This window comes from Semicossyphus pulcher, unplaced genomic scaffold (genome assembly GCF_022749685.1).
Source record: "Semicossyphus pulcher isolate SPU_LCO1_2020_fin unplaced genomic scaffold, fSemPul1.0.p SCAF_11, whole genome shotgun sequence".
Lineage (NCBI taxonomy): Eukaryota > Metazoa > Chordata > Actinopteri > Labriformes > Labridae > Semicossyphus > Semicossyphus pulcher.
Genome location: NW_027211615.1, coordinates 9,957,807 through 9,969,846, shown reverse-complemented (window position 1 = coordinate 9,969,846; position 12,040 = coordinate 9,957,807). Strand labels below are relative to the sequence as shown.

The window sequence follows — 12,040 nt, the reverse complement described above, 5'->3', positions numbered from 1 at the left end:
AGCTTAGTCGGCCTCAAACAGTTCTGCACATGTCGGACTATCAATATGTGCTGCCTCAAGAAACAATTAATGATGTTGGGAGATAATTGAAGTTTGACAGCAGCATGTGGAAAGCAAAAGGAGTCTATTAATCACAGCTTTTTATGGCACAGATCGGAGTCTAACTGCAGATATACGCTTCAGTAAAAGTGTAAGAGGACATGATCAGTTTCATGCTGCTTCTTTTGAAGACCATTTTAAAGAGCCGTATGCTTTACAGCCACTCTGCAAGATTATTTCATTTACAAATTACTGCATGCTTGGTAATGTAAAAGAGAAATTCATACAGACACTGAGACACTTAAACTTTTAGCAAGAAGCTTCATTCAAATAAAAACATACAATTTCCAAGAATATACCTTCTTTTTTTTATTTATCAGATTATCGTCAATATCGTTGTCAGCATCTTCAGAGACCCAAGCAAGAACCCATTTCCAAGAACCCATTTCACACTTGGGACTTCTTCTATGCATAAAAAGTCAAAGACTTTAGATTCAATTTGCCATTTTTATAACAAAAGATCTGGAAAGTTTTGTGAATTTGAATAACATCATTGTTTCATGCTTGAACCTTGTTTTTACTTAAAGGTTACCAGGCTGGCCACATTCATTTCAGCACATGCAGCAACCCTCAAGTGTTAAAAAATGGCCACTTGAGGCTCCAGAAACTAAGAAATAACATTACGGCAGATGAGGAAAAAAAGGTCATTTTACTGTTTTACGGTTATAACTTACCTGTTTAAATTATATTAAGCGGCATTAGTGAGCGGTGAGTTCGCTAGTTCTTTAGTCTGATAAATAAACAACTGCAGTCAAAAATAATCTCCTCTGTGGACAACACGAAGTTCAAATAGCTCATTCACAAGCTTATTAATCAGCCACAGACACAGACTGTTTAGCTGTGGTAACCTGGGGTTTGCCAACCCCTCGCTCCTCTGCAGCACCACCCTCTCATCCAGATATGACCACTTCTGGCTCCAGGCTTCATTTACGCAGATCGAGAAACCAATGGGTGACGTCATTTTTTATACGGGCTATTTTTTCAGCCACACATTTTGTTTTGTTTTTTGTGGAGGTGCCTTAAACCTGCATTCTTTCTAATGGCCAGCAGGGGGCGACTCCACTGGTTGCAAGAAAAGTCAGATTGTATGCAACAAAATGAGGATGAGCTTAGTGAGCTTTTTTCTAACTATTTTATGGTCTAAATATTTAGTTTCAAGTCTTCTTTAATACAGCATGATGTTCATTTTGTAAATCATGATCGCAATTAGCGTAAAATTGAAATAAAAATCTGCATTAAAAAATATATTTTTTAGTGCTCGGCTACCTGTGATTGAGACGAAGCAATGCCTAGCCACCCTGTCTTCCATATATGGTCGCTTCTGGTACCAAAACACTCAAGGCCTCAAAAGTGGGGTTGGAAAACCAGTGGGTGGCATAAAGTAAGTGCATAAAAACTCAAAGGGACCTGCTATGCCAAAAACAAATTATTTCTTGCCTAATAGTGGAAAGCTTTTTGCAGGCTGAAGTCAACGTTTCACTTTTTGTAAGCAACAGAGGGAAAAAAGAGCATGTATGAACATATGAGTGTCTCTGCAACATGCAAGCGCTCCAACACTGAGCTTGCACAAGATTATCTGTGAGAGAGAACCTACAGCGTGTGTGTGTGTGTGTACGTGCAGGTGTAAAGCACACCTGTGTACTTCGATGAAACGCACAACTAAAGCAGGACGTGCTGCAGAGATTGGCCGTATGTGGGGTTCAGTCTCGTCTCCCTTGGGACTCCCCTTCCACCTCTGACACGGAGCATTCCTCTCAGACTGGTGACCCCACATGACGGACGGCATCCTCCATGCCTATCACACACTGATGAGACCCGCTGCATCCCCGAGAGACGGCGAGGCCGAGGTTGGGATTGGGAATGTGACAAGAAAAATAAAATGTGGGAGAAAACAACACAAGAAAAGCTACAAAAAGTTTACAGTGAATTCTACGAGCAGCAGGGCTGGAACAAATTGGATTCAATGAAACCTCAAAGGGTGAACAGGAAAATTCACATCCTTGATTTTACACCAGGATCTTGCATCGGGGTTCTTGAACGTGTGCTGCAAAAGTTATTCCTCATTCAACCCGACACCTCTGCTTCCACGGTAATTTATGAGGCCTGACCTGTGAGTTTGAAGGCCCGGCTCCCACCTCCAAAAACGTCTTCTTCATGGGTACCGTGACCTTCATGTGAACTGTCTGGTCGCCAACACAGCTTTTTCACACAGTCTAAAATCTGAAACTGATAGTCATGTTTTCCTCGTCTTTTTTTTTTTAGGTTAGAGAAAGGTGAAAGGTCGGCACTTTTTTGGCAGATATTCAGGCAAAATGGGCAGCAGCTGTATCTAAATTCTAAGCCTCTTAGATCCTCTTTTGTTGTTTTTTTAAAATACAAACATAATAAGATAATTTCATATTTTATTGTTTCATGCATGCATTGTTCCCCCCATCCGTAATATTTTACTGTTCTTTTTTTGCATTAATTTGCTTGGTTTTATGGTGCAGAATTTGCACGTTTGTCTCCTGTTCTTTTCTTTGTTGTAAAGCACTTTGAATTCCTCCCCCTGTATGAAAGGTGTTATATAAAAAAGTGTATTAATTATTAATAAATTAGCCCTGTCTGTCATACATAGGTGTCTTAACATGTCGAGCTCTTAAAGCTACAGGTCAGTACACCCTTCCGCACCCGCAGTCCCATCTGTGCGAGGACTGTGCATCACATCGCAGAGCAGCAGCTGAATGAGAGATTCTCAAACAGGGGCAGTAATTTGCAGAGTGTGTTTCTAAGTTATTCCAGCTCCCCGCAGCTCAGCAGAGGCTGACCCCTCTCCCCGTCTGTCTGCTAAGAGGCCTACAGGGAGGAATCAGCCCAAATTACCTTTATTGATCCGGAGAGACAGGTGAATACCAAGCAGGTCTCTCGTCTTATCTCATCACTCCATCCCTCCCTCCTCCTCCCTTCCTGCCTGTAAGAGGGGAGAATATAAAAGAGAAACAGGGACGATTCTTATACCTGCACACGTTACTGTATCAGGCAGTGATTTACTGCTCGAATCCAGGTTGCTGTGATTAAACCTGCCTTCTTGTTGCTCATCTTTCACCAGCGTCAGAGCGAGCAGGGATGGCGAGCGGCTGTTTTTCTGCCTCCAATCCAGAGTTGTCCTTTCGCCCCGGCATACAAATCACTGTGGCGGAGGAAAAGATACTCCATTAGGTCCAACTCGGAGTTAAATCAATGCGTGACTTATCAAATGAAATAGGGGATTATGAGGTAATCACCTGGCAAACGTTGCTGAAATTGTAATTATCTGCACTGCACACATCTCAGAGAGAGCAGACCAAACTAACTGTTTAAGTGGAGGCGGAGGTAACAAGGTGGAGAAAAGCACAACAGCTACATCTGTGAGACAGCGACGTGAGGCCCGATGTTTATGTGCTGCGAGGAAACGCAGCAGCTCTGTGGCTCAAATGAAGCCCTTTTCCACACTGACAGATTTATGCTGCTTTTCCTTCGTCTCATTACTGCAACACTGCTGCTCAAGTCTGTTTGCTGTTTAATCACAGCGAGGCCTGTATATCACTCTGTCAAGGAGCAGGAGTGACAGCTGCTGCAGCACATACGGGATACGAGAGGGTTTGTTAACTGTTTGATTTTCAAAATAAAATACTAAATAACAAAGAAAAGTAATATGACATATAGATGAAAAATGGAGTACTATACATAAAATTCAAATATAACTTATTCTCGATATGATTACTATAAAATATAATAAAGTAACACCAATAATCAAATCAATTGAAGTTATAAAATGAATGAAAAAAAAAGTGTTTTCTTCTAATGAGAAAATAAAAAACACTTAACTTTTTTTGGTTGTTTTTACTTGTATTATTATTATTATTATTATTACATTCATTTTGGAATGTAGCAATACCATTTTATAGATATACAGTTGCATTTGAATTGAAATCTCTATCAGCCTTTGTAAAACATTAATCATCAAATTAAAGATGCAACAGGAACTCATTACAGCCACAATTTAAACCTGAGTAGAATAATATGTAGCCACAAATCACTCTTGTATTTCACATTGAAAGAATTAAACCATAAGAAAAATTTCTATTGAATTAATGACTGAAAAATATTACAAACAGACAAAGAAAACACTTTGTAGTGCAGCAATCAAATAAATCCGCTTGTGAATCGTCCACGTCCCATCAGTGAGAGTGACTGGTTACTGAATGAGTGCAATACCGCCCCCAGCTGGAAGGAAAGAGGAGCTACGGCACTGTCTTCAAAACTAGTTCCAGTCTCACTTTTGAATATCTTGCGCCATCTGGTGGTCAAATGCTGTCACTGTGCAGTGTATCTCTAAATAACCCATATAGTAAACATGCAGCTAAAGGGCTTCACAGCACAGACAAAAATGTTAACAATAAACTACACTATTTATATTAGTGTATTTATTATTTATTTAATGTTTATTTTAATAGGGACAAGTATGAAGCAAGTTAACCGTTGCCACACACTACTTAAAGACTTGGCTAATTTGCAATGCCCGTCCCTAGATGGGCCTCTAAAATACATGAAATCAACAACCAATACACAAGCGTATAATACATATTTAAATATAAAAGTCAGGTGAATTAAAAAAACAAAACACAAAAAAAAACCAAGATCCAAGCGCAGCTCGAGGCGACAGTTGCTCAAGGCTGACTCCGCATGCGTCTAACCAAAGATAAACACAAAGTCGATATCGATCTAAGATTTCTCTAGCAACGCAAAGAAAAAAAAAAGTCCCTGCATCAGCTGGTACTTACAGCTCAATGATGTGTGAGGGTAGATATGTGACAAACGTTACCAACAACACCAAACAGGTTGTACGTTTTGGACCGTTACACCGCTGAGGAACACAGTACAAGTACAATTTGCCACTGCTTCTTTAATATGCACTGATATGTTCGTTTTTAAAAAATAATTCCTCTACACAAACACTCATATAAGTGTATTTCATGACGTCAGTATTAAATACGATTAAATACAAAGAGAAAGCAGTACTTACTTAATTTTTTTGTCACATTTTCTCAGAGATGCACATCAGAAAAAATCCTGTATCAGCAGGTAAATGTTGGCTTAATCTTATTTTTCCCTCCAAACAGAGCAGCACTTCCTGTCTACACGGCTTCAACCACAGTGCCCCCTCCTGGCTCACAGATGAACTACCTTTCAAAAACACAACACTGATGTGCAACCAGCCATAAATAAACTACAATCTATCAGAACTATTCTGACTGGGTGCAGACAGCAGGCCCTGTGTTAGCGGCAGTGACAGGCGAAGGTGTGACTGTGGGAAGGCTGAGGCCTCGGTTCAGTCTGAGCTCGGCAGAGTCACACTTCGTCACCTCTTCTAGTGTCTGTGATCACACTACAGCGAGCTCAGGCAGAGTTCGCAGGAGCATGCCAGCAGTCCCACACATGAACTTTCATAATACAATTACAAATCATTAAAAGTAACATCGTCAGTTACAAAATTATGGCATCAAAATGAATAGTGGATTTTAAGTAAACAACAATTTGTGAGTTTATTTACAACAATAGGAGGCAAAAACTGCCCTTTAAAGGATGTTATTAGGATCTACAAACATAGAAAATCAACCTGTCTCTTTATATTCATATTAAAAACTAGCTATAGCTTACAATTAGATCCTGTTGTGAGAATTTTTGGAGGTAAACAGAGGGTGCCAGTCAGTCGTGACACGTGACCCCAGAGGTCAAACTTGGGACTGAGCACTGTTGACTCCCTTAGGTGTGTACTCCTCACGCCTGATTTCGCACCAGCTCCTGGGAAAAAGGGCGGCATGTGCCTGAGAAGTTACCGTGCAAAGTTCACCAGAGTTCACAAAGTTATGTTGTGATGGGACAGAATTAATCATATCAGTTTATCACATTTACAACATATATTTCATGTTATACAACAGTTAGTTCTGAGCAAGTAATCTGATTGGACAAGAGGAGTTCCATGAGTGCTGATATAGAGTATAACAGCACTGGGACGTTTGAGTGTGTGTATCGCTCGGCCTCGGGTGTTTTAATAGCACTCGCACCATTTTGGAAGTTGGTCTTTGTCTAGATTGATCAATCATAAAGGACACCAAAGCAACAGATTATTTCAGTTTGATGATACATGGAAACATGCAGATACATTTAATAATACAAAGCAGCTGGTGTGCTGAAATGAGTACATACAAAGAAATAGTAGCAAGAGTGCAGGAAAATGTTTGCATTGCTTTTCTTCAGTGCAGTTCCAGTCAAGTTGCGACACTAGTTGTGTTGGCAGAGCAACGGTAATGGTTAAATAGACAATTATTATATAACTAAATATAATAAAATAAAATATAAATATATAAAAGACACTCAAAGTCGTGCTGTTGTGCAGAATATCAGCACGGCTGTGATTGTCTTTGGCTCTTGGCCTGTGGTCTTGTGCCTATAACGGAATCTCAGCCGTGCTGATATTCAGTACAACAGCACTCCCTCTTGTGGGATATCGCTTTAGTAAAGACTGCAGCTTCAAACTCATTCACAAATATATTCTCTTCCTGAATCTGTCTGTTATAGCTCATCTTGTTACTCTTTATCATTTCCTTCTGCTATCCTCCTCAGTCGCCTCCCACTGCATGTGTATCTCCCACCACCACCCCTAACATGAAACACAAGCTAACTTATGTATCTGTACAAAAATCCACTATGTGCTTCAGTTGACCTTAAGTGTGCAGTAAAGGTTAGAAGTTCATCAGAGCAGGCATCAGGCCATGGTTTTAGATTTAACTCCTGAGGTGAGCAAATTTCACACCCAAGTAAGTGACACTCCTGAAACCAGCAGCTCTGACACCCAGGCCTGGGAAAGTCTCCAGCAGGCCGGGGGTGAGGAGGTTATCAGAGCAGCATCGCAGCTCCTTATATCAGGGCTGTATATCAATGATATATTATATTCTGATGCTCAGTTGCTTACTTTAGAAAGCATAAGATTTGTTGTTGTTTTACACCTCTGCAGCCTTGATTCAAGGCTCATTTATCAGCTGTAGGCCTACGTGTTGAAGTCTTTGTATTGGGGTGGATGTAAAAAAGCTAAACGTGAGAGAAAATCAGTTCAGTCATTTATCATAAAGGTCTTCTTATAATGAGAATACAGCCTGGCCAGTGGAGGTCACAGGTTCAGGGGCAGTGCAGAGCATGCAGCAGTCAGAGGCCACCATGTCTCACGTTAAGAAGGTGTGTAAACTTTGCACCCTGCAAAACACCTAAAGCTGATCCCAGAGTTCCCACAGACAGGCCCAAGAGGCTGGCACCGGGCTGAGTTTAAGAGTTCATGTCACTAAGACAGAAATGCAAAATGTGCATTTGAAACAATAATCTGCAAGAAAAATAAAGCCTGTGCAGCACGATCTTATCTTTTTATGGAGCACAGACTGAATGTAAAAGTCTATACTGCAGCTGTGCACTTCACTACAACATCATATCTAAACAATATGCCCTGTGTGTAGCTTACAGAAACTCTGGAATAAGGGCATCATGTTAAAATATAACAATATGCAAGAGTCAGGACACCATTTCCACAGGCTGCAGACCACTTTTTGTAGATTAAGATCCAGCTGTGCATCAGTTAGCTAACATCCACAAATAAAAGTCACTCTGAACCTGCAGCTACTTCATCACCGGCTGCTCTAAAGGTTGAATAAATCACTGATCAGAGACATTCAGAGACTGACCCCGGACGTCCAGGAGCTCTGACTCCAGCTTCACTGTGAGTCGTCTGCAGCATCAGTTGTCTTATACAGTATCAGCTGAACTACTCGGTGAAGCCCTGCAGTATTACCTCCTGTCTTGTAGATGCATTGTAAATCAGTTTCAAAAACTTTATTTCTTCTTCTAAGATAGTATACACATTCTGTTCATTCTATTCCATTCTGTTCTCGTTTCTGTGACAGAATCTGCTTCATTGGCCGGGTTTGTGAACACATAGAAGGAATGTGATTCCAGTTTCACCTGCTATCAGTGCACATGCACAGACAGAGACATACACTCAGCTCCATCGGGGAACATAGACATTCAACTACTAAATTTAGGTGTAAAAAAAAAAGCAGTAGTTCCTGTTGTTTTACATTTTTACCAAAAGACTTTGGGCAAACAAGCACTGCTGATAGTTGTATGGACTGACAACATCATATCTCTAGATAACACATATTGATGTGTGTAGTCTGTAGTGCGCACTTCACGTATATTTGGAGGCGATGCACCGTTAGCAGCAGGAACAATGAGTCAATGAGGGCCCATATTTATACTGCACCTTATATTGTATCATATCGTATACCTATCCCTCATATCATACTGTAATAACTCATACTGGTAAGTGTTAGTGCTATCACCCACATGTGACTTTATCCCGTAACTGTCTCTTTAAATTGCCACTTAAACTTGCTATTTGTCTTTGTGCTGCTACAACACCCCAATTTCCCCCCTGGGGATCAATAAAGGATTCTCTTATCTTATCTTATCTTAGATTCTCTTATCTTTAACACCTTACTTTTGCCCCAGGGCCCCATAATGTATCAATCAGGCCCTGATTATTACATTTAACTGTCCTGTTTTCAGGAAGATCCTAGACTGATCGTTGGTTTGGATCTATTAAAGTTGGAGTGACAAAAATATGAAGTGGAATTAACATTCACACAACAACAACTTTGGAGTCAGAACCAGATCAAATGAGAATTTTAAGTGATTTTTGTAGCATTGGACACACACGTTTCCTTTGAACTATCTCATCCCGGATCTTTATGACCTCTGACCCACGTGATCGACACCTTCCACGTGTCACGAAGTTTCCTCACTTCAGGCGACACTGGGCAGGAAACGCAGAGTTTACCACCTTGCACTTCTGCATGGGAAAAGAGCTGTTTGGTCACAGGCAGGCGGACGTGTCAGATTGACTGAACACACCGTCATCTGCTGCGACTGCTAATATATAACGTAACTACGCCCAGAGGAGTTTTTACGCTGCAAAATAAAAGTCTTCATATTATGTTTTAGAGATGTTTCAGAGAAAAAGTAGACCCACCAAGTCTCGTTTCTTTGTACGCTGAGTTTTTTGTCCCAGCTGTCTAAGTATAATATTTATTTCTGTATTAACTGATTTGATTATAACTTTACAAGTCTGTCAATGAAGAAGCAAAACAAATCCTTACTAATTTAAAGAAATTAAGCCCCAAACAACAAGATTCAGTTTAAATATTTTATTGCGTTTTTCAGCAAAAATACAAAAGAGGTAGAAACGTTAAAGAAATAACTTAAGCTTGCATTCTTCAGAGTGAAAAAGGGTCTATGTACACGTATTTACAGTAATAAGTTAGGAGAAATATATTATCATAATAAGCAGCAGTTTTTCTTCAGGGAGCCTCGTTTAGTTGAGCTCCTTCTCCATCTCCTCCTCCTCATCCTCGCTGTCCTCGTCACTGCTGGAGTCCTCGTATGGGCAGATGGTCGCTTGGACCGGATAGTTGCGCAGGAGCATCTCTGCTTCCTGGTACAGATAGTCGAAACATCTGGATTTGGGCCAGAACAACCTTTAGAAGGGGAGAAAATAAATGAGTAAATACGACTGACTTACAAAGAAATAATAGGAATGAACCACCGTTTGATTGAGAAAACTTTACTTACTTGACTGGATGAACGACCTGAGGAGGTTTGGGGTTCTTTGCAGTAGAAACATCTCCATAAATATGAGCCTGAAATTGAAACAAAGCGATTGTTTTTTAGTTTTTTTATCCATTAGGTAATACACATTTGAATTCAGAAACTTTCAATACACCTTTAAGACTCCAGATCCTCTAAACTCACCTTATTTGCACCACGTTTGTCCTCTGTTCCAGTCCACGGTCTCCACAAACTCCCGGGCTGCTGTGGAACATTTTGTCCAGTGAGAACAGAGTTAAATCCGCTGTTTGCAGTAAAAGTCTCCATGGTTTTTCTTTGCTTTGTGCTGGTCTGTCCTGCTTAGAGTCCTCTGAGGATGTGAGGCTGAAGGGAGGAAGCTCCTATTTATCAGGGGCCCGGGCTGCTGGTGCCAAATTGCGCTTTCACGCGTCCCCAAGTGTCTCCATGCGCCGCGGTGGTGAGGTGCGAAGTCGCACTTCAGCAAACTCGAACCATATGGTCACTTTCTGACTTCATTCTGGATTTTGTAGGATAAAAACATCTTTCAGGACTGATCTGACTATTCAAAACATATTTGCAGGACTTATGATAAATGTAAGAAGTTTAAACACTCATACATGTTCTCTGCTTCCACTGCAGTCCATATTTGTGGCTCGAGCATATCTTATTAATATAGCAAACATTATTTTAGTCTAACAGGCCTTTAGAGTCCCAATTAAAGCCAGTTTAATGCCAAATAAGTTCTTACAAACAAGCACACTACAATAAACATTAAAAAATACACAATAAAATACGAAAACGAGTATAAAAACTACAAAATAAAACGTATTATATGACTTTTATTTTGAAAAAACAGTTGTACAATATATATATTTTTAGAAATTTACACGTCCAAAGATTTATTTTGCAAGGTGCCAGACAAAAGTGCGTAAATGTAACTATTTGGTTACATGATGTAAATTAGGCCTGTAATTAAATCCACGATCGATTAATCGGTTTGGGTAATTTAATTCTCGTTGATAACACCTCGTTGAACTCTGCACCCCTTCACCTCGCAGCATCTCTCTCCGTCTGTGGAGCCATTTGTGTGTGAGGTGTGAAGAAACACGTGCCCTACTGTCACTGCCCGCTGAGTGTCATGATGGAAGAAGGCTCGCGTGCATTTGGAAGGGGGGGGGGGGGGGGGGGGGGTTGACACGCGTCGGCGCCTATTGTGCACAAAACAGCAGGAGGGGAGGGGGCGCTAAGTAATAGCAGGCTGAATGCATCACACTCGCTCTAACAGGGAAAACTTAATAAAGGAGCTTCTAGAAGAGCCGCACGTGCCTGCCATTCATTAAAAGGGCCCTTTGTGATACATTGATTTAATTACTGACAGTGTGTTACCTCAGAATGCGCCACAAGGGGGCACTGTGGTGCTGTATTCAGGACTACAATTATTATGTGTGATATTTCACTCGTATGTTGACCCCAAACTGCAAAGCAACAACACAGTTAGTCTCTGTACAGGCTCTAGTGTGTGTATCGCCTGTGTGATGTGAGCACACCTGCAGAGAAGGTGTATTGTGGTTAAAGGTGAAGCATGCACGACCAGCGCTGAAACCTCTCTGCGCTCTGAAGCTCCATCTACATCACAACACTCCTCTCTGGGGAGCAGGCAGTCAGAGCTGTGGAGCTAATAAGGTCCACACAGACCTCCACTCTCATGTCCCTCTCTCTCTCTCTCTCTGTCATTTTGTGCTCTGCAGCTAATTGGACACGCGCACCATGCTCTGCATCTGGCTTCTTTTATGCTTTTGTGTCCTTCACTCTTTTGCCCTACTTTGTGTTATAAATACATCCATTACATGCACAAACATGACCTTTGCCCCCGTGTTTAAAATGAAGGCAGGATCATGCAATATTTCACACACTATAGCAAAACTAGGTCTGCATAATGTTTTCATGGTTTCATGCTTTTTCTGTAGGCCTTGGTAAATATGCATAGTGCATTTACACAGAAGAGTGCAACGCGTGTTAAAAGAGTGAATAAAAAGGCAAACACAAAAGAAGCAGGAGCGGTGGATGTGAGGTCGCTGTCAGCGCTGAATGAAGGATACTGAAGAGGGAAATGTTCAGGACACTCAGGATGGAGAGTGCCTCACAGGCTTCCGTCATTAATCGATAACAAAACCTGTGATGAGATTAAGAGACGCACGTTTAAAAAGCTGCAGCTTGAAGTCAGACTGCCCTATAACTTCCTCACATA

The 12,040-nt window shown here is 41.0% G+C and overlaps 1 protein-coding gene across 1 annotated transcript; it reads right to left on the bottom strand.

The window, feature by feature from the left end:
* Nucleotides 1-9,538: 9,538 nt before the first annotated feature.
* On the bottom strand, nt 9,539-10,098 carry ripply2 (ripply transcriptional repressor 2). The gene is made up of 3 exons (XM_069683487.1): nt 9,976-10,098; nt 9,796-9,863; nt 9,539-9,701 (listed from the first exon to the last, which is right to left on the bottom strand). The coding sequence occupies exons 1-3, from the start codon at nt 10,096-10,098 to the stop codon at nt 9,539-9,541; spliced, it is 354 nt and encodes a 117-aa protein (XP_069539588.1).
* Between the last annotated feature and the right edge of the window lie 1,942 nt (nt 10,099-12,040).